Here is a 19355-nt window from a genome sequence, read left to right as displayed (position 1 = left end):
TTTTGCATTTTTTTCCTTTGGTTTTCTCTTTGTTGTTGCTCGCTTAGCCTAGTTGAATTTCGTATTTGGTTTAATTGTTTATTAATTAGTTGTAATATGTTGCTCTTGCAGTTTAATGCTACTCGACAGAGATTGCTAAACTCATTCGTTTCCCCGTTGCTATTTACTTAGTGATTCTTACTTACCGCGCTGCTTCGAAAAAAAAATGTCTTTCGTTAATTCTAAGTTTTTCGTTTGGGCTCGAAAAAAAAATGTGAACAACACCAACATTGATTACAGTTGTGTTGTCAGTGCCCCTCTAAGCCCTAAATACATATATGTTCTATGTGTAGCTGGCCTTAGCTTTAGCTGCGACATTTGTCATAGTTTTTTTCTTTTATTTTATTTTAATATTTTTTATCATTACACTAAAAACAGATTTTTTCCTTTTTTTTTGCTATTTTTTGTTGCTTTTCATATTTGAGTTGAGTTTTCATTGTGTTCCAACTTTTATTTACATTGAAAATGGTTTACTCTCTGCATTATTACATATATATTTATTTATGTTTATTTATTTAATTTTTTTTTTGTTGGATTTTTTCCTCTATGTGAAATTGTCATAACTAAACGAACGTTGAACGCATCATGATGTTTATTATCACTAACCTAGTTTTTGTTTTCTCATCTATTTTTTGGAAGTTGCTTTTTTTTGGCTTTTCAATTTTTTAATATTTCGATTTTTTACTCATAAATTAAATGCATTTTTGGGCCACATTGAAAACATAAAAAATGCTTTGACATTTGCTCCGATTGAAAAACTTTTTATGCAAAATGAATTGAACGCCACATCGTATTATATATATGCGTCTGCATATCTGTGGGATTCGAGTGGGTGTTTATGGCGGATCATGTGAGTGCAGCGCCCGCCACATGTTGAGCCAGTGTGGTAAAATGAATTATTTGAATAACCTTTTGAGCACTGCTCGTTTCGTAATGCTCGTCTGATTGAGTTGGTTATTGTTCGAGCTTATAAATATGTATATATTGCTCTGATAATGATAATGCTCTGGAGTGGCGCGATTAATGATTGCAATTGAGAGAAAGTCTTTCAGCATATATTTTATAATATGCAACATTCATGAAGTGCACTGCAAAGCGAATGCAATCGAATTGTTTGAATGGGAGTGCGACTAACAGACGCTCAAATGGTTCGTATTGAGCACCACGCCCGCTGCCATGTAGCCCCCGATGGCCCCATTGTTGGGCCGATGAGCCGCCTGATGGTGGTTGTTGTGGCTGTGATTGTTGTGGGGCGCATTGTTCGCTGGCGATGTGGCTACGGCAACAATGCTGCCCGCTGCATCGCCGTTTTCCACAACGAGACCCGCAATGCCCATGATGGGGCTGCGGCTGCCCGACTTGGCCATGGCCAAGGGTATGCCGCCAATGGGTGTGGTTGCTGTGGTGGTGGTGGTGCCGGTGCTCAAGCTCGTGCCACTTATATGCGCACTGATACCGCTCGGCACGCTGGCCATGCCATGTGCGCCACCTGCTGACACTGTTGCTGCCGAGGCGGCGGCTGCAGCGGCCGCAGCGCTGTTGACGCTGGCAGCGGTGCGCGTCAGCTCCTCGTTGGGTATGGAGAAGTGGCGATAGGAGATGTATTCGGGCGGCATGGCCGCCTGTCGCTTGGCATTCTCGATGCGCTGCTTCTTGAGCTTCACGTAGCTGAGCACCGAGATCATCACAATAAACACGATGATGCCCAAGCAGCAGCCGACAATCAGACCCAGGCGACGCGTCAGTATCGAGTGTATAAATCCGTTGCTGGACAAGCCGTTCTCATCCGTAATTAGGCTGGGCGTGGAGTCCAGCGTCTGGACATCGGTGCAGGCCGAGATATGCGAGTTCTTGAGCACCTCATGCAGCGCCTTGTCCGTCACAATGCTGTTCTCAATCAGCGCCTGCTGCTGCTGCTCGTGGATGGCGCCGTTCATATGCTGATACGGCGAATAGCTGTCCGGCATGGAGGGCAGGGCGGCCGCCAGTGGCACATCTCCAACAGCTGTCATGCCGAGCAGCAGGTCGTCCCGCGACTCATTGTAGTGCAGCCTTTGTAGCGCATTGGCCAAAGGCTCCGAGAGCCAATTACCCGTGCCGATGACGCAGATGTGATAGCGCGTGTTGGGACTCAATTTCGTTAGCTTTGTTGAGCTGGCCGTGCCGTTTAGCCGCTTGCCGTGTATCTACGGAATAAATTAACCAAGTTTTCAAGATAATTATTGCGATGCCAACCTCAGTCATGTACTCAATATGCCCCAGTCACCAATTCCCCACGACATCATCGTCATCCCCGTCATCATCATCGTCGTCGTCGTGCCGTTTTATTAAAATTTTCTGTCGTGGCCTGCGGCCGCAATATGACTAACTGACCTGGACAATGGGCTCGATGCTCGGCTCAATTAGAATAGAAAATTTTTATAGAACAATAGCAAATGCAGGCCAGAGCTCAGCGGCCCAAAGCATTAGCTAAAAATAGTTGCTGAGCTAATCTTAGTCAACTATTTGACAGGAGCCCGAAGGATGATTTCTGTGCACATTTGATGCCAGCTGCGCCCACTGTGCTGGCATCTTAGTTAGTTGAGGACCCGGGGCAACGTGATGCTTAAATTAAATTTTGTATGCACAAAGTTGCGCAGTTTATCGCCGATCGAACGAGGCCACATGGCGTCGCCTGGTTCGCGCAGACCGCTAAGCGTTGATTAAGCGTTTATTAAAAGAGAATTACGGGCCGGGGGCCAAACAGGACAAGGGCTGGAGCAGCAGGAGCAGGAGGAGCAGGAGTACACTTGGTCATCACGGCATCGAGTGCTTAACATCAGATTTCTTTTAAATTTGTGCGTCCTCTGTCAGTTAGTCTGGCTGGTCTGGTTGAGCAATCATTGGCCACTCACCTCATCCGTGGCAGCAAACTGGGCCAGACGCTCCCTCTCTCTGTCGCGCTCGAGCTCGTTGTGCTGGCGTGGCAAATCGTAGTCCCGGTCGCGTTCGGCAGCCATATCCCTATCCCTATCCCTGTCCCGCTCTCGATGATTGTCCGCTCGGCCTCGGGTGTCGTCGCGGTCGGTTGGTGCCGCAATGAGTCCATCGCCGGTGGCGTGGTAAACAATTTCAAAGCCAGTGAGGCCCAAATGGTCGCGACTCTGCCAGGAAACGACCACCGAATAGGGCTGTATGTCCTGTATGGCCATTTTGGGTATTAATGGGGCATCACAAAATTGCTGCGGCTCCATGCGACCAAACACCTTGCCGCGCAGCTCCGTTGGGTGTTCGCACCTCAGATAATTAATGTTATCGCCGCCCGTCGGCGATAGCGACCATTTGCGATGATCCCGCAGCCATTCCCAGAGCTTTTGTGCATCGCAGCTGCAATGCAGTGGATTCTCTGTGTGTGAACGAAATACAAATGAAAATGCCATCAGAGTAAGCACCAAATTAGCTAAAGGACTGTGAATTTACGGCTGGTTAAACGCTGCAGCTGCAGCTGCTACTCACCCTCCAGCTTCAATGTACGCAGATTCGTTTCGAGTGGCCTCAGCGGCTCCAGTGGCACCAGCTCAAAGTAGTTTTTCCGCAGATCGAGCAGATGCAATTTGCGCAAATAGCGAAAGCCGTCGTTGGATAGAGCCGTCATGCGATTGCCCATCAGCAGCAGCTCGACGAGGCCGTGCAGATTGCGGAAGGTCTTCTTGGAGATGCGATCCAGCTGATTGAAGCTAAGGTCCAGCGTCTGCAGCTGGCCCAGCTCGCTGCTGAACTCGTCCAGATCCTTGAGCGTGTTGTGCGATATGTTGAGCAGTCGCAGCAGTCGCAGCCCCTGCAAACGCTCCTTGGGCAGCATTTCCAGCTCGTTGACGCTGATGTCCAGGGTGAGCAGATTCACCAGCGACCTGAAGGCCCCAGGCGAGATGCGTGTGATGCGGTTGTTGACCAAATGCAGATGCTGCAGCGCCTGGAAGGCTTCAAAGTCCTTCGATGTGAGTATGGAGAGGTTCGTCTGGCAGATGTACAGCTCCTTGAGATACAGATAGCGCTCCTCCTTCACCGTATAGATCTTGTTTATGGGATTGCCGGTCAAATTGAGCCAGGACAGCCGCGGTATAGACCCGTCCGACAGCGCTGAGCTGGGTATCTGCAGGAACCGATTGCTGGACAAGTCGACGCGTTGCAGATTGATCGAGTGCCGCAGAAAGTTGGCCGGCAGCGAGAGCAACAGATTGCCGCTGAGATCCACGTTGTCCAGCTGGGTTAGGTTGACCGCATTGAAGCCGCTCAGCGAGTTGATCTTATTGTCGCGCAGCACCAGCTGCCGCAGATTGAGCGTGCCGCTCAGCTTGAAGAAATCAATGGAGTTCAGCTGATTCTTGGCCAGATCCAGTGTCTCCAGCGTGCTCAGATTGTACAGGGCAATGTGTGGGAACTCGACCAGATTGTTGCGGCACAGACGCAACTCCTTAAAGACGTTCAGCCCATTGAAGATGTTGCGATTCATCTCCACCAACTGATTGTCACACAGATCGATGCGCACCAAGTTCGTGTTCTTGGCAAAGAGCTGATCGGGTATGTTGCTCAAGCTGCAGTTGGCCATCGACAGCTGCTGCAGGGAGCGCAGCTTATCGAACATGCCAGACATGATGCCGCCCATGCCGCCGCCAATGCCCACATGGCTGAAGTTGTTGTGCGAGAGATGCAGACGCCGCAGGCTGGGCACGTCCAGCTTCTGTATGTCCGCCGGGTTGAGCTGATTGCGCTCCAGATTGAGCTCATTCAGATTCTGCATGGACTTGAACGTGTGCTGCTCCAGCTTGCGCAGCGAGGTGTTGCGCAGATTGAGCGTGCTCAGCGGCAGCTCGTCCAGAAATATGTCTCGCGTCAGCTGCACCAGCGGATTGTGTGAGAGATCCAGCGACTTGAGCTGCTTGAGCCGGCTAAAGGCGTAGCCCTCAATGGCCTCGATCTGATTGTGGGCCAGGCTCAGCTCCTCCAGGCTGTGAAGCGTTGCGAAGTAGTCGCGGCGCAGCTGACGCAGCTGATTGCCGCTCAGGTCGAGAAACTTGAGCAGGCCCAGGCTGACGAAGGTGTCCTTCTCGATTTCGCGTATGCGATTGTTGCTCAGGTAGAGTCGGCCCAGGTGCGGCGTGTCCACGAACAGCGATCGATCGATCTTAACCAGCTGATTGTCCCGCAGCCACATGATCTGTATGCGCTGCTGCTGCCGGAACGTGCGCTGATGGATCTTGTGCAGATAGTTCGCCTCCAGCTGTATGGAGAGCAGCGAGGAGTTCTGCTCCGGAAATATGTCCTCCAATACAGTCAGCTGATTGTCCTGCAGATTTATGTGCTGCATGTTGGCCAGGGTGTGGAAGGCGCCGGGCTCAATGTCCTCGATATTGTTCTTTTGTATGTGCAGCTCCTGCAGCGCCGGCAGCGGCTCGAAGACGCCCTTCCTCACGCGCCGTATGCGATTGTTGTGCAGGCGCACCTCACGCAACTGCTCCAGCTTGCGGAACATGCCGATCTCCAGGTCTTGAATCTCGTTGTTGTCCAGCGAAAGCGACGAAAGCTTCGTGCACTTGTCGAACAGCGTGACGGGCACCAGGGGTATGAAATTTGACCGCAAATACAGGTGATCCAAGTTGGCCAAGGTGCTGAACACATTGGGATCAATGTGCGCAATGCCGTTCGACTCCAGATAAATGACATCCACATTGGTCGAATTGGTAAACGCGTCCGCGGGCAGCTCCAGTATATTATTCTCGGACAGGAAAACCTCGCGCAGCTGCGGCAGATTGGAGAACACCCCACTGATGGCGTGTATGTGATTGTGGCTCAGATCGACCGTCTGCAGGCGCTTGTTCTTGTCGAAGACCTTCGGATCGAGCGTGATGATGCGATTGTGCGACATGTCCAGCGACATGAGCTCCTTGAGGCTTCTGAACGCTTCCGGCTGCACGATCTCGATCTGGTTGGCGTAGAAGGACAGCGTCTTCAGCTGCGGGAACGCGCGAAAGCAATCGTGCGCAATCTCGCTAAACTGATTGGAGCTGAGATCCAGCAGTATCAACGAGGGCAGCTGCAGAGCAGCTGCTGTCGCCGCTGCCGCCGAGGCGTTGTTTGTGGCCAGCTGAATGTCGCCATAGAAGGTGGATATCTTGTTGTTGGAGAGCCGCAGGATGCGCAGATGGTCCAGCTTGCGCAGCGCCATCATCGGAAACGTGCGCAAGCCATTCTCCGACACGTCAATCTCCTGCATGCAGTCCTCCAGTCCGGCGAAGCCGTGCTCCGGTATGGCCTGCAGCCGATTGCCCTTGATGTTCAGCTTGGAGACGCGCAGCCCATAGAAGCTGTAGTCCTCGATGCGCACAATCTCGTTGTAGTCAAAGTCCAGGGCGCTTAGCTTCTGCATGGAGCTCAGCGCACGCGAGGGCAGCTGCGGATCAAAGAGAATAGAAAAGGCTTAAAGCAGGTAAACATAACTAAAGCTGCATTCAATCTGGAGCCCAGGGATAAGATCATATTGAAATTTAATATGCATTATGAATGCCAAATGCTTAAGTCTGAAAGCCTCGCTGACCTGAAACCTGCTGGTTAAGAAACTCAGTAACTAAGCCTAAAATGGCCTAAAAACTAATGAAACTGAATACAAAATGTTGCCAATCAATAATCGAATTCCAGGTATTCAAAATAAACAGATTATATTAAATGAATTTAAAATTTTGTTTCATTTCAGGCTTAATTGAATGCGACTTAAATTTAGTTTAGAGTTTTGCTGTTATTTGTTAAATATAAAAAATATGAAGAGTGTTTTTTATTTATTCTTTTTTTTTTTTAATTTAAAGTTGTTAACATTTTAATATTCTTCATGCGTGTCATTTGTGTATTTTTTAGTCGAGCGAATTACATAAAAGCAAATTAGTATTAAGCGAAACTTGGCAGAATTGCGTCATTTTGCGGTTCGACTGTTCTGCAATATTGCATTTATAAAATATTTACAGTATTTTTTTATTCATTCATTAATTTGTTTGCACAAGTGCGACGTTTCACCTGTTTCGACAGGTGTCCCTTGAAATATCTGAGCTGCATACCTGTTCATATAGGATGTGCAGGTGACAAAATATTGAGCTTAGGCGCAGAGAACAATGGACACGAGCACCTGCTGCTTACGACTTGTTTACATTCATCAGCCGAAATGAGTTCGTATTTAATTGAAACATGTACTAAATCAATTTCATGGAATAAAATATGCAAATATGACATCATATGCTTTATAGCTCAACTGCTGAGAATATGTCAGGGATTGCTTGAGTTCCAGCCGTGGACAGCTACCGAAGCTGTGCCAATTGATATACTAATTATTTATATACTAATTATTTATATACCAATTATTTATATACCAATTATTTATATACCAATTATTTATATACCAATTATTTATATAATAAATATTTATATACCAATTATTTATATACCAATTATTTATATACCAATTATCTATATACTAATTATTTATATACCAATTATCTATATACTTATTTATATACCAATTTATATAATCTAATTATTTATATACTAATTATACAATTATATAACTACTCAATACACATCCCTTGACATAGCTGCAAATTGAGTGTAAGTCAAACACGAGCAGCAGCTCCTCCCGTATTTAGAATGCTTTTTTAATAAACTCGTTACTCATTTGATTATAATACATGGGAAGTGCACGGGTTTAGCGTGGGCAGCCGAGTGGTCAAAGTGGATATGGTTGCAACTTGTGTAGGCTCTCATTCAGTTCAATTGCGCAGGTTTAGCGGCGAGGGGTAGCGCCGACGCATGGGAAAGCGCAGCATGCTCTTCTCGAAGGGAGAGACGACGATGCGCTGGCCATCTATCTTGCCGCCGTCCATGTTCCTGAGCGCGCACTCGCAGTCCTCGGCATTGGCATACTCGACGAAGGCGAAGCCGCGGCCCGCGCGCGTGTAGCCGCCGCGATAGAAGTGATCAATGGGGAAGTCGACATTGGTCAGGGGACCGAAGCTGCCAAAGATCTCCACAATGTGCGTCTTGGTCACCTGGCGCGTCAGGCCCTTGATATGCAGGCGCACGGTCTTCAGATCGTCGTCTTGCAAGCGCAGCGGACTCGGCGTTAGATCTATGCTGCGACGTCGGTAGCTGATCGATTGAGTCGATGCGCTCGACAGCGAGCGGCGATTGCGCATCCGTAGACTCAGATCGGAGGGCGAGCGCCTCTCACGCGATCGTCGCCCCGATCGCGAACCTGAACGCCACTTCTTGGAGCGCGACGAGGAACGACTGCTCCCGCGACGGCTCTTGTTACTGGAATACCGTGCGACATGGTTATGACTCTTCTCCACAGGCACTGGCGTCGCATTCGATATCAGACGCAGCCGCTTGTCCCGTGATGGGGAACGCGACAACGAGTGCCGGATTTTGACTCTTGAGTCGTGCTCCGCCATGTACATGTGCAACTTACTCTCCGATTGGACCATGTCCTTGCTGGACTCGAGGCGCTGTTCGTCCTTTGAATCAGACTTCAGAACCTTCTCTGGCAGCCGCACCTTGCTGGACGGCCACGATGGCGTGGTTGGCTGTCTGTCCGTCTCCTCCCTGCCACGTGACACTGATATCCGGCGTTTTTCCTTATCCTTTGACGTTGGCTCCTCAATTACCGTTGGCAAGGCTTTCTTAGACTTGGTAGAAGGTGTCGAGATCGAGGTCGAGCCGCGGCTCTTTTCTTTTAGCTTGCCCTGCGACTCCTTCGAAGACGACTTTCTCTTCTTCGGCTTTGAAGGCTGCGACTTTGACGAGCGCTTGCTTTTGCCCTTCGACTCGAAGCCCGACGGCGTAGAGTGGGCGCGATGAGTGCTGCGACTCCGCCGACGCTTGCTGCATGGCACTGGCGACCAGATCTCCATTGGCCGCCGGCTTAGTTTTGGGGTAGCTGGTGTAGGCGCTGGCACCGGAGTCGAGCTGGGCGCAGGAACCGGTGTCGGCACGACGGCGGATACTGCGAACAGAGCTTGAACCGTTGCTGGTAACGGCGGTGGCACCGGCAGCGGCTCCGTGGCAGCAGCGCCAGCTTTCTTTCTGGAGCGATTATGCCTCCACTTGCACTTTGAGCTCCTCGAAGACTTTAGCTTGCGCGAGCGACGATGACGTCGCTTCTTTCTGTCAGACTCACTCTCCGATTCGCTGGACGACGAGGAGGATGAGCTGCTGGAGGAGCCGCTGGTGCAGCTGGTGGAGTCGCTGTCGCTATCACTGCTCGCCGATGACGCCGGCGACGGGGTCTTTATCTTCTTCTTGGCAACATTCGATGCCAAATTTGCCTTGGCGCCCGACTTCTTCTCCTTCTTATCCATCTTCTCCTTCTTCGACGATGGCTCACCATTGTTGTTACCTTTGTTGGGAGCTGCTCGACGCATTATGGGTAATGATTCGATCAAAATAAATGAAAAAAATTATCAATTTCAAGTTGATTTTGAAATTTTTACTTTACTGGCGCGCTGACGTTCGGCTTGTAACTGGACGAGACTTGCTCTGAAATGAAAAATGTTAGCCCAAGCGAACGGCAATCTCCAAGCACAATTTTCAATGCACACTTCGATCGCAAAATTTTCGGCCAATTGCCTAGCCGACGCAGCAACTAGCTTCAGTTGTCTTCTCCTTATGGATCCCAATTGAAGCCAATTAGAAAACGAGTGCGCACATGACTGCCTAATGCTGACAGCTGCACAGCTGTGAAAGCTGCAGTTTTACTCGCTTTGCCACGCCCCCAAAGAGACATTGACATGTCCACTAAATTTTGTTGATCTTGGGCTGCCAGCGCAAGCATAAGAGCAGAGAGATACCTCGAGCCTTGTGGACAACTGCAGCCTCAAGCCAAATAGCTAGAGAAGACGTTTGTGATCCACATGCCTTGGCCCAAAACAATTTGCAACTCAATAGAGCGATATCGATACCTAGCAAATGCTCATAATTGCTTCTCAGCTATATTGATTTTTTTGATAGTCTATTGACAGCTTTCAAATGTCTGTTTGAATTTGAATTTGAAGCCGAAACTCTGGATTGAAGACTCTCACAGAAAAAACTTTGGACTTGCATCTGGCATTCAAGAGATCTCCATATTTTGGCCACGTGTTCTGTTTCCTGTTAAGCACGCTCTCAGCATTTCACTTTGAACATAAATATTAAGGTTAAAGCCCATCATTTTGCTTGTATATAAATCAGGGCTGCTGTCCTAGTTACTCACATTGCCTTTCGGATGAAAGTCATTCCTGCAGCCCGGCGAGCATAATGATGCAATGCAATTGATATTAGCCGGGGTCAGCCACAATGCACGTAGCTGCTCTGCCGTAGCCTCAAGCCCGGAGGCAAGTGAGCAGGGACGGGGCGGGGCTGGGCTGCGTTTAATGAGTTACAGCTGATGCGCTGCGTGTGTGGCAACAATTTCGCTTGCTGTGCCAAATGAAATGAATACAATTTCTTTTTCGAACTGTTTGGCTTTTTAATTGCATTAAATTACAAAATTTCCGCTACAACTGAGCTGCGATGGGGGCGTTGGCGTGAGCGAAGCAGGTGACTGCGCGGCCAGCAAGGAGTCGGGGCCCAGTGACATGGGCCAGCGAATTACGGGCTTTTAATTAATGTACTGACATGGAAATTTATGGCAGTCGATTTTAATTTATTGAACATTTGCGATGCCGTTTGGGCCGCTTTTGGCTTGGCGCCTTGAAAAGCGCGCTCGGCCCCAGCAAATTTATGGCCAAGTCATGCGAGTCAGTGTCTGGCCGGAGCGGTGCGGCACGCGGTGACATAGTGTGGCAGCAGCAAGTAGAAAACCAGAACAAAGAAATGGCTGCCATAAAATGATATTTATTTTTATTGTCGCAACATTATGAAATATTTACGAGCGTTTTGAATTTGATACGAAGGACCGAAAAAAAAAGATTCTAAGAAATAAGATATACAATAAAAAAAAAAATATATATATATATATTTATATATATATATATGCATGCTTGTGGATATTGTGGGAGCTGTTGTTGTCGTCGTTGCTTAGGCCGTGATGACGGGCTTGATGCGGCACTTGATGTCCTGGAGGCGAACCAGCTGCAGCTGTGGCCGTTTCCTGTTGACGCAGTTCACCCGGCGGGCATCGCAGATGCTGAGCCAAAGTTTGCGGCCGTCCCGAGTGCGCCAGCAGCTGTTCGGCTTCTGATTGATGCAGGACTTGTCGATGCAGCTCCTCACCTTGATGGGGGCACAGCGAGCAGTGCCCTCGATGCCCTGGACATTGGCGCACTGCCTCAAGGTCGTCTGTCGCAGCGGCGCCATGCCCAGCTTCCTCAGAGCGCAGTTGCGTTCGCGCAGCCGGCAAGGGCGCAGCTTGGTGCACAAATTGGTCCTGGCATCCCGTGTGCACACCGCAGTGGTGCGCTTCAGATCCAAAATGGTGCAACGGCCCACGCATACGGGCGTTGGCTTCTTCACTACCTGAGCAGCTGCTCCCAGGACGACGATTAGCATACAGCAAATGGTTAGCTTGAACATGTCGAAGACTGAGTTGGAGTTGGAGTTGGAGTTGCAGTTGGAGCTGAGACCTTAGCTGTTGAGAGAAGCAAGCGACAGTTGCTGATGATTACCTAGACACTGCAACGGGCTATTTATACAGCCAGTCAGAGTCAGGCGGCATTATCTTTCGCCAACTGCTCCATTTCTCATTCAGGCAGCCAGACAATCGAACGTCTTATTTGATCAATCTGACAACAACTGTTTTGAAAAACGCATTTCAATGCCCTCAAATGGGGCAAGACAATGCAGGCGAGAATCTGATCTGGAATATACTTTGGGCTTAACTATGTAATATATATATTTTTGAACAACTTTGAGTGGTGCGTGTTGCCTCTAGAGTCTCTGGAGACAGTTCGTTGGCTGGATCTATATCTTATAATATCTTAAGTAATTCTTTATCAGATTCTGACTTAGCTGAAGTTGGAAATGTTAAGTAGAAACTTCAGTCAAATGAAAGGAAGTTCAACTTCATACTTCATAGTCCCAAATACCCATTAATTGACGTTCGATTGCTTTGTTCTGCTGCTTAGGTCAATGGCACCAACAGCTGGTAGGCAGAAGTGGCGCATGGCAGTGAAGACTGTGGCGACTGTGGTGACAACTGTTGTTCCTGTTGGGGTTGGGCTCGTGTCCAGCCCCCATTGTTGCGCAACTGGCCATGAGCTATAAAAACGCCGAGCGTCTGTTGGGGGCAACAACTTTGTGAACAGACTCGCAGCACACAACAACATGCAGTTGACCACGCTAATTGGTAGGTAGTTCGTAGTCCGCAGAGCCGCAACCTTTGGGAATATGCTTAGATTGTCCGCTTGTCCATTTGTCTTTTGTTCGTGCAGTGCTCGCGCTCAGCTCAACGCTGCAGCTGATGCGGCCGGCTATTGCCTCGACGACCCGTGCGCCCAATCCCCTGATTCTGCCAACTATTCGGCCGGTGTGCCTGCTGCCGCCTGTCTGTGCTGCGCGCAGTCCGCGCGTTTGTGGACGCCTTGCCAATGGCATGTGTCGTCGGTTCAGGAACATTTGCGAGCTGCTCGATGTCAACCGTCGGGATGTGAGCGCCAGCAACAAGCTGACCTACACACACACGCAGGAGCGGGATTGTCGACGGGTGCGCAACGTGGGCGCCGCGCTTGCGAACTGGTGCCATCAGGACTGCCCCCGGCGGCCAGTCGCCTGCCGACGCACGCCGCGTGCCGAGGAGATTTGCGTGCGCTCACGCAACCTCAAGTTGTGCAAGGTGTTGGCCAACCGCTGCCAGCTTCTGAACAACAACTGCCACACGCGTCCACGCAACAGTGAGTGCTGTCTCGTCCCTCGGGACTCTTAAACCAACTCCATTCACACGCTCTCTCACTTCGCTCTCTCTAGATTGGCTGCCGGCACAGAGACGCCTTTGCGGCCAAATGCAGGTTGGCGATAAGGCGCGCGCTTGCCGGACTCTGCTGCCCACTAATGGACCCGATGTGACCATTAGCCCACCCGTGCTGCCACGCCCGCCAACTTCGACGACCCGCAGACCTCTTTCAAACGGCACTGTTACAGCTGGTTAAGACGCTGCGCTGCTCACTTCTTCCTCTTCTGTTCTCCTATTATTTTGTCTTTCAATAAATCGAACTACTTTAACATTTACTTATATATTGCGCTGCAACTTTAACTGTATAATTGCAGGCAGGAGCAAGCGCTACTGCCACGCCCACAAGTTTCCAGCTGGCTGCCTTTTTGGTGAAAATTATTTTATCGAACGCAATTGTTTTTAGCTTTGGCTCGTTTGTTATTTCGCGGCGGCAAATTACTTTTTATGGCTGCCCAAGTGGCGTTTGTCGGGTTTACGTTAACGGTGAATGCCGTTGCTGCCTTTGCTGCCACTGTTGCTGCCACAGTGGCTGCCTCAGTTGCTGGCGTTGCCTTTGCTGCTGTGGCGGCTGTTTTCCAAATTTAATGGCTTAGAAAGCCATTTGCATTTTTTCGGTTGCCCAACTTTGTTGAACATTATTGACGCCGTATGTTGGTGCCGCTAATTAGCTTTAGCTGCACCACCACCACCACTAACAGCAGCGACAAGCAAATATTGTGGCAGCTATGTATTAAATTATGCAGCCAACAGCAATGAAACCCGAAAATGAAATAAATATTATTTAAGCTTCAGTTGTCGCGAAAAGCGAAAATCTTCAAAAACATATATATATTTATTTATTAATTATTTATATATTTGCTTAACAGAGAAATTGCTAACAAGCTGAAGAGTTTTGCTGTTTTAGTTTAGCCTGAAAGTATGCAATGAAATTTTGGCAACCGGAAATTGCAGGCAGCTGCTGCGACCGCCATATTGGAAACATGCTAAATTCCATTGCATACTTTTGCGCGCGTTTGAAATTCGATAAACTAATAAGCAAAATTTGCTGAATGCATAAAGAAATAGTTTTAATTGGATCTTATATGATGTTGCCCAGTGCAGAAATAAATATATATTGCTATATGCAAGCTACGTCTGCTGCTGTGGCTCTTCTACAAGCTTGACATTCCTAGCAAAGCATATTAAATTTTCTCCACCTATGCAAACACACGCACACACACATGTGTGGGTATGTATATGCAAGCAATATTTGCATATTGAAATTTTCTTGGCTTTTTAGTCAGCCAGGCCACGTGGCTGCCACATATTAATCGCCGTTGCTGCTGTCGAGCAGCCAACAGTTGATTGTCACAACGTTAGTTAGGGTGTGGCAGGGCGCTGGCATGACAATAAGTACACTGTTGCAAGGACAGGCCACAGGCGGCAGCACATTGTTGTGAACTGCAATAAATTTGCATGTTATTATTTCGGTGTCTGTTGACGTTGACGTTGACGTTGCGTTTCCGTTTGCCTTCGCTTCACTCTTACTCATTTTTCACTTATATCACTTCGTGCTAAGTAGGAATAGGTTGCCAGCCGCTGTCCGCCTATGCTGTTAAAGTGTACCACTTGGCGAATACGCAATTGCATTTTTCAGCTGCTTACCTGCGATAGTTTGCCATTGACAATGCTAAGCGACTCGAGGCTGCCACGCACATTGCGCAGACTGTTCTCCTTGAGCGCCTCCAAGTGCGAGTGAGAGAACTGCAAATGGCGTATATGCACGCCCGGCTGGATGACGTCCTGTGAGAGCGATGTCACCGACCGATCGAAGTCGTAGATGGAGAGCGAGTGTATCGGCGCCGAGATGCGCTCAAGCGTCGAGCGCAGCGACAGCGCCGTCGTCCCAGGACACTCCAGAAACAAACCTGCAAATCAAATGGCCACAACTCAATAATTAATCATAGACAATAACATCATTGTAATCAATCAGCTCATACTCTACATCATTTGTAAGTGAGACCAACTCTCAGCTCGGCCAGTCCGTCCGTTGAGCAGAAGGATACGCCCTTAGCTCGAGTTGCAAGTGCGTGTGCTTCAAATTTCGTTGGCTTTTGATTAGGCTTGATTCAGATAAGTGAATAATCCGCTTATCTAACGCAAAATTTCAACAGAAATACCTACGATGCCAATAGACAATAGACTATTCTAATATTTAGCAAACAAAAGAGCTTCTGCTCTGCTGTGCTATCTTTGAAGCCCCACTAAGGCTACAAAGCTGATTTAATAATTGAGCTTCTAAATAATTCTATTTCAGGACACACTAAGCTTCTTAATAATAATTCTGAGTGAACAATAAATATGTTTATTAATCTCCCTCCCAGTTTAATCAGAGCGTATAGTCAAATGCACTCTACTTTCATTAATGACCAAGAAAAGCATTTACGCTTTGACTCGCTCTCAAAAGCAGCTGCATTCATAGCTAAAAATCCATTAAAAAGGCAATTATTGCATATGGATTGGATAGTTATTTCAATTAATCAAAATACGCATTTCATTTTGCTAATTGGCAGAAGCCGAGATCAAAGCAAGCCAATTGCTAAATTAAATATAAGAAACTAATCAGGCCTCTTCGACTAGCAGATACACTGTGGCTACTTTATTAAGTCAACTGTGTATCAAATCAATTTATGTATGCCTAGGGGAGAATCTATGGTGACTTATGTACTCGTAAGATTGAAGCTTGAACTGGAATATCTGCGCGTTCAAGTGTGACTCTCATTGCTGCAGCTGCCCTACGGTTAGATTGACTTAGTTTTTAAGCCTGATCGAAGATAAGCTAATGTCCCAAAGTGTCAAATCCAAGTTACTGCAAAGCCACTCTTAAAATTGCTTTAAAACTATATATTACAGCCAACTGAGCGCAAGGTCAATAGGCTAGACTTAGTTAGACTTAGACTATATATAGCAGCCTCTCGAGCTTAGTTAAGAGTTAAGCAACTGCCGCCTTGTTGAGATAGAGGCGTGGCTAAGCAGATAAAATATGGCTGAGTCCAAAGCGCAGCACCAGCTCTGGTCTGGGGCAAGTCTGATATATTTGAAATTTGCATAGGTTTTGCTACTTTTGAACCGTGAACGGGTATTATGCAGTCAGTCATAGCCGACATTCCAACATGTCTGCTAGCATTATAGTAATCAGAATATAAAAGCTCTTTGACTATCAAGAAAATAATATCTATAATATGTTAAGAGACAGAAAGAGCAGCAATGGCAGACTGCATGTAACTGAAGCTGCTCGGTTACCCTAGTTTATGCTGATCTATTGACCACACTCGAGTTAATTGACTTGATAGCTGTGAGTGCAGGGCATATTCGCAATCGCATTCAAGTGCACTTGCCGGCCAAGCACTGTGGTGCCTGGTGTCTAGCCTCAAATGCTGGTGTCTCTGGTGTCAAAGTAAACAATCTTTGCATGCACACACACACACACACACTGAGATTTGTTATTGGGCCTGTTCGCACGTTTTTGGGTGCAATAAACTTGACCATGCTCGAGCCTTGATGCGTTTAATTAGTTCGGTGGTCCGTTTGCACTTACCATCTTCGAACTTGTAGCAGGGGCAGGCGGAGCTGTCGTCGAAGCTGGGGCACTCTATGCCCGCTGCGCCACCACCGCCACCATTGGCTGCTGCTGCCGCTGCTGCTGCACCGCTGTTCAGCTCATAGTGCAGCTCACGTGCGCTGCTCTTGCCCGAGCTGCCGACGCCACTGCTTAGACTGCTGTGACCGCTGCTCAACGAGCGGGCGGGTCGCTGGGCGATTGTTGCTGTTGCTAAAGATGTTGCTGCTGGCTTGCTTGTTGTTGTTGTTGTTGTTGCTGCTGCTGCTGCAGTCGTGGCCAGCATTAACCACAGGACAATCGAGGAGCAGCCAAGTTGATGTAGCTTGAATTGCTGCCTCGACTGCGGCTGCTGCTGCTGCTGCACTTTGGCAACATTATTGCAATTTGGGCGACGCTGTTTTTGGTCTCGTCCAAATTCGTGTTTCTGTTCATGTTCCTTGTCCTCACCAATTGTCCCTGTTGCCATTTGCTTTATTTGATGTCCTTGTTCCTGACGTTGTTGATGTTGCCGCTGATTATGTTCCTCCTGCTGCTGCTGCATGTTTTGGTGCTCTACTCTTTGCTTTTGTGGCTCTTTGTTTCCCTGTGACACTTGCAGGCGCCTCTGCTGACAATTGCTAGCGTGGATGCTGCTGCCGCTGGGACCGTTTGTTGACTTTGTGCATTTTGCTAATAAGTTTGTGAGCGTTGCCGTTGCACTGGGACTGGAACTGGCACTGCGACTGGGACTGCTGCCCTTGCACATTTTGCTATTCGATTTAAAAGACAGCCTGTCTGTCTGTCTGGGCTGTCTGGCCTGCTCTCGGTCTGTCTCTTCAAGCCGATTTCTCACCCGATTGCCCTCATCGATGCTTTTTCCATTCAGTTATCAACTACACTTTGGCGTTCAGGCTCGTGCCATCTGCAAGTGAGAGCAAAGAAAGACGTTAATAATTAAGTTCTCCTATTTAAAGTGACCTGTAAGAGAAATATACATTAGACTGAAAATATGATAGATAACAAAATATGTATATAGCTTGAATAAAGCACCAATTTCTGTAAAGAGTTCGTTGCCAACTCAAAAGGAATTCACTTCGACAAAGAAAACTTGCTTAAGCTCGTTTTTGCGGTGTCAAGTTTCATTCAATTATAAAATTCTCGAGATTCTCGCTCTAAGCAGTTGCATTAAATGGCCAATTCAGCCGGAGCACGGCGTGCTGTTGGCCAACCAATGCGAAGGCTTTGCACTGTATTGCTTTCATATTTTCACTTAATGCAGTTGGAATTAGTTTTCGACTTAATTGCGTGCCGATTCGCAGCGACTGCGAGACTGCTGCACCCTTTACGTGGCACGTTGGCTGCGGCTTCGGTTAGCATTTTGGGCTAACAGCATTTTGTCATTTGCGCGCACTTCCGCTTTGCTGGTCGCCATTTTGTCGTGCCACTCAGCCGCAGCCACTCAGTAGCTGCCTTGCACCCACTCCCCTAGCCCGCCTCTTAGGACCAGTTCAGCATTATTATGAATTATTTTCTTGGACGCTTTCTGCCACGTTTTCCCCTTCTTTTCCTTTTCCTTTTTATATTGTTTTTCTTTTTTTTTTTGATTTGTGTTTTCTGTTGTTTCAGTTTTTTCCTCTCTTCAATTTTAATGCCATCCGTCCCAAAGGAATTTGTGTCAAGTGCGTGAATTTTGCGGGTATTTAGTCTCGAGCGCCTAATTTACTGCCTTTCGGGCGGCGGGAGGGGGCTGTTGAGTGGTGGGCGTGGTGGAGTCGTGTCGGTCACGTTGGTGTGTGCTATATTGTTATTATTTTATTACTTTAGTAGCGCACACCCAGCCTCCCTCCCAGCCTCCTTTCTCTCCCTCGCTCTCTCTTTCTCTCGCTCTCTCTCTCTCTCTATGTTTTTGTCTCTGCCTCTCTCCACCCGCTTTTGAGCTGTCCTTCTGCTCGTTTTTCTAATTAATGCGTTTTTTTCCACTACTCTTGGCCAACATTCGCATTCAATTCTTGCGCCATTAAACGCAATTAAAATTATGGCAGCCGACGTCGCCTTAGCCGGAAATTTTGTTTTTGCAATAAAAATTAAAAACCAAAAAAAAAAAGCAGAAAAAATTAAGTGGAAAAATTGCAACGAACCGAATATTAATTATTCCATATTTCCGCTGGACCGCCAGCTAAAATAATAGAGTCGAGAATAAAATATATCTAATGGCTGCATAGAGTATTTGTCGCGCCCTGGCCGAAGGTCGAACGACTAAAAGATTTTATTCGAAAAAAAATAATAATAAATTATTATAAATTTTCTATGCAACTGCCAACGATTTTATGCATAAGCCATAAAGCGTATTTGGTTTGAGGACAAAGTAAATCAGTTCAAAGGCTTTAAGGTTGATGTCGAATTTTACTGAATTATCGAATAATTTTTTTCCTAGATGCAATTTCTCCATCAAGGTTCAAGGCGGGATAATGACATTCGACTATTTGCAATAGGTTGATGAAGTTTTTAAAGTGGGCGGGGCAGCTCGAATTTGTCTGTTTATCAAATTATCGATTATTATCGATAGTTGGCAAATGTGTTAAATAGATAAGCTTGTACTGCTCATGGCATACAATTCAATTCCTGACTTTGCCTTTCGATTTCTTCAGCTTTTATGGTCATCGAGACTCGGCGGACTCTGCCACGCCTCCATTTGCCTGTTACATACATTTTTCATTCAGGGTATAGTTCGCATTCTCAATGGATACACAAATTACTTTCTCCCTGACAGTGGCATTTGCAACTGTTCCG

At 47.6% G+C, this 19355-nt stretch overlaps 4 protein-coding genes across 4 annotated transcripts in view; 1 reads left to right on the top strand and 3 right to left on the bottom strand.

Moving 5' to 3' along the window:
* Window positions 1–789: 789 nt before the first annotated feature.
* The window catches only part of LOC111598440 (chaoptin), a 104819-nt gene continuing 86253 nt past the window's right edge, over window positions 790–19355 (bottom strand). The window contains exons 3-7 of the mRNA XM_023313682.2: window positions 16563–17487; window positions 14630–14892; window positions 3535–6469; window positions 2934–3424; window positions 790–2225 (exon numbers count right to left, since the gene is read on the bottom strand). Coding sequence (XP_023169450.2) covers window positions 1170–2225; window positions 2934–3424; window positions 3535–6469; window positions 14630–14892; window positions 16563–17331 — 5514 coding nt within the window. The 5' untranslated portion in view covers window positions 17332–17487 and the 3' untranslated portion in view covers window positions 790–1169. The remainder of the gene's footprint in view (window positions 2226–2933; window positions 3425–3534; window positions 6470–14629; window positions 14893–16562; window positions 17488–19355) is intronic.
* LOC111598443 (PHD finger protein rhinoceros) lies at window positions 7701–9586 on the bottom strand. Its single transcript, XM_023313684.2, has one exon. It carries the CDS (start codon window positions 9480–9482, stop codon window positions 7830–7832), a length of 1653 nt encoding a protein of 550 aa, XP_023169452.2. The 5' UTR covers window positions 9483–9586; the 3' UTR covers window positions 7701–7829.
* On the bottom strand, window positions 11098–11781 carry LOC111598444. Its single transcript, XM_023313685.2, has one exon. The coding sequence runs from the start codon at window positions 11608–11610 to the stop codon at window positions 11116–11118; it is 495 nt and encodes a 164-aa protein (XP_023169453.1). The 5' UTR covers window positions 11611–11781; the 3' UTR covers window positions 11098–11115.
* Window positions 12361–13181, top strand: LOC111598397. The gene is made up of 3 exons (XM_023313618.2): window positions 12361–12382; window positions 12468–12926; window positions 13000–13181. Exons 1-3 carry the CDS (start codon window positions 12361–12363, stop codon window positions 13179–13181), a joined length of 663 nt encoding a protein of 220 aa, XP_023169386.1.

The sequence above is a fragment of the Drosophila hydei genome, unplaced genomic scaffold (genome assembly GCF_003285905.1).
Source record: "Drosophila hydei strain 15085-1641.00,03,60 unplaced genomic scaffold, DhydRS2 tig00000211-arrow-pilon, whole genome shotgun sequence".
Taxonomy (NCBI): Eukaryota; Metazoa; Arthropoda; class Insecta; order Diptera; family Drosophilidae; genus Drosophila; species Drosophila hydei.
Note: the sequence above shows the minus strand (reverse complement) of the source record. Positions and strands in the feature narration are given on the sequence as shown.

Coding starts and splice junctions, on each gene's coding strand:
- LOC111598443 (XM_023313684.2), bottom strand. CDS start 9,482: ATGCGTCGAGCAGCTCCCAACAAAGGTAACAACAATGGTGAGCCATCG.
- LOC111598444 (XM_023313685.2), bottom strand. CDS start 11,610: ATGTTCAAGCTAACCATTTGCTGTATGCTAATCGTCGTCCTGGGAGCA.
- LOC111598397 (XM_023313618.2), top strand. CDS start 12,361: ATGCAGTTGACCACGCTAATTG. Junction 12,383..12,467: donor GCAGTTGACCACGCTAATTG/GTAGGTAGTTCG, acceptor TTGTTCGTGCAG/TGCTCGCGCTCAGCTCAACG. Junction 12,927..12,999: donor CCACACGCGTCCACGCAACA/GTGAGTGCTGTC, acceptor CGCTCTCTCTAG/ATTGGCTGCCGGCACAGAGA.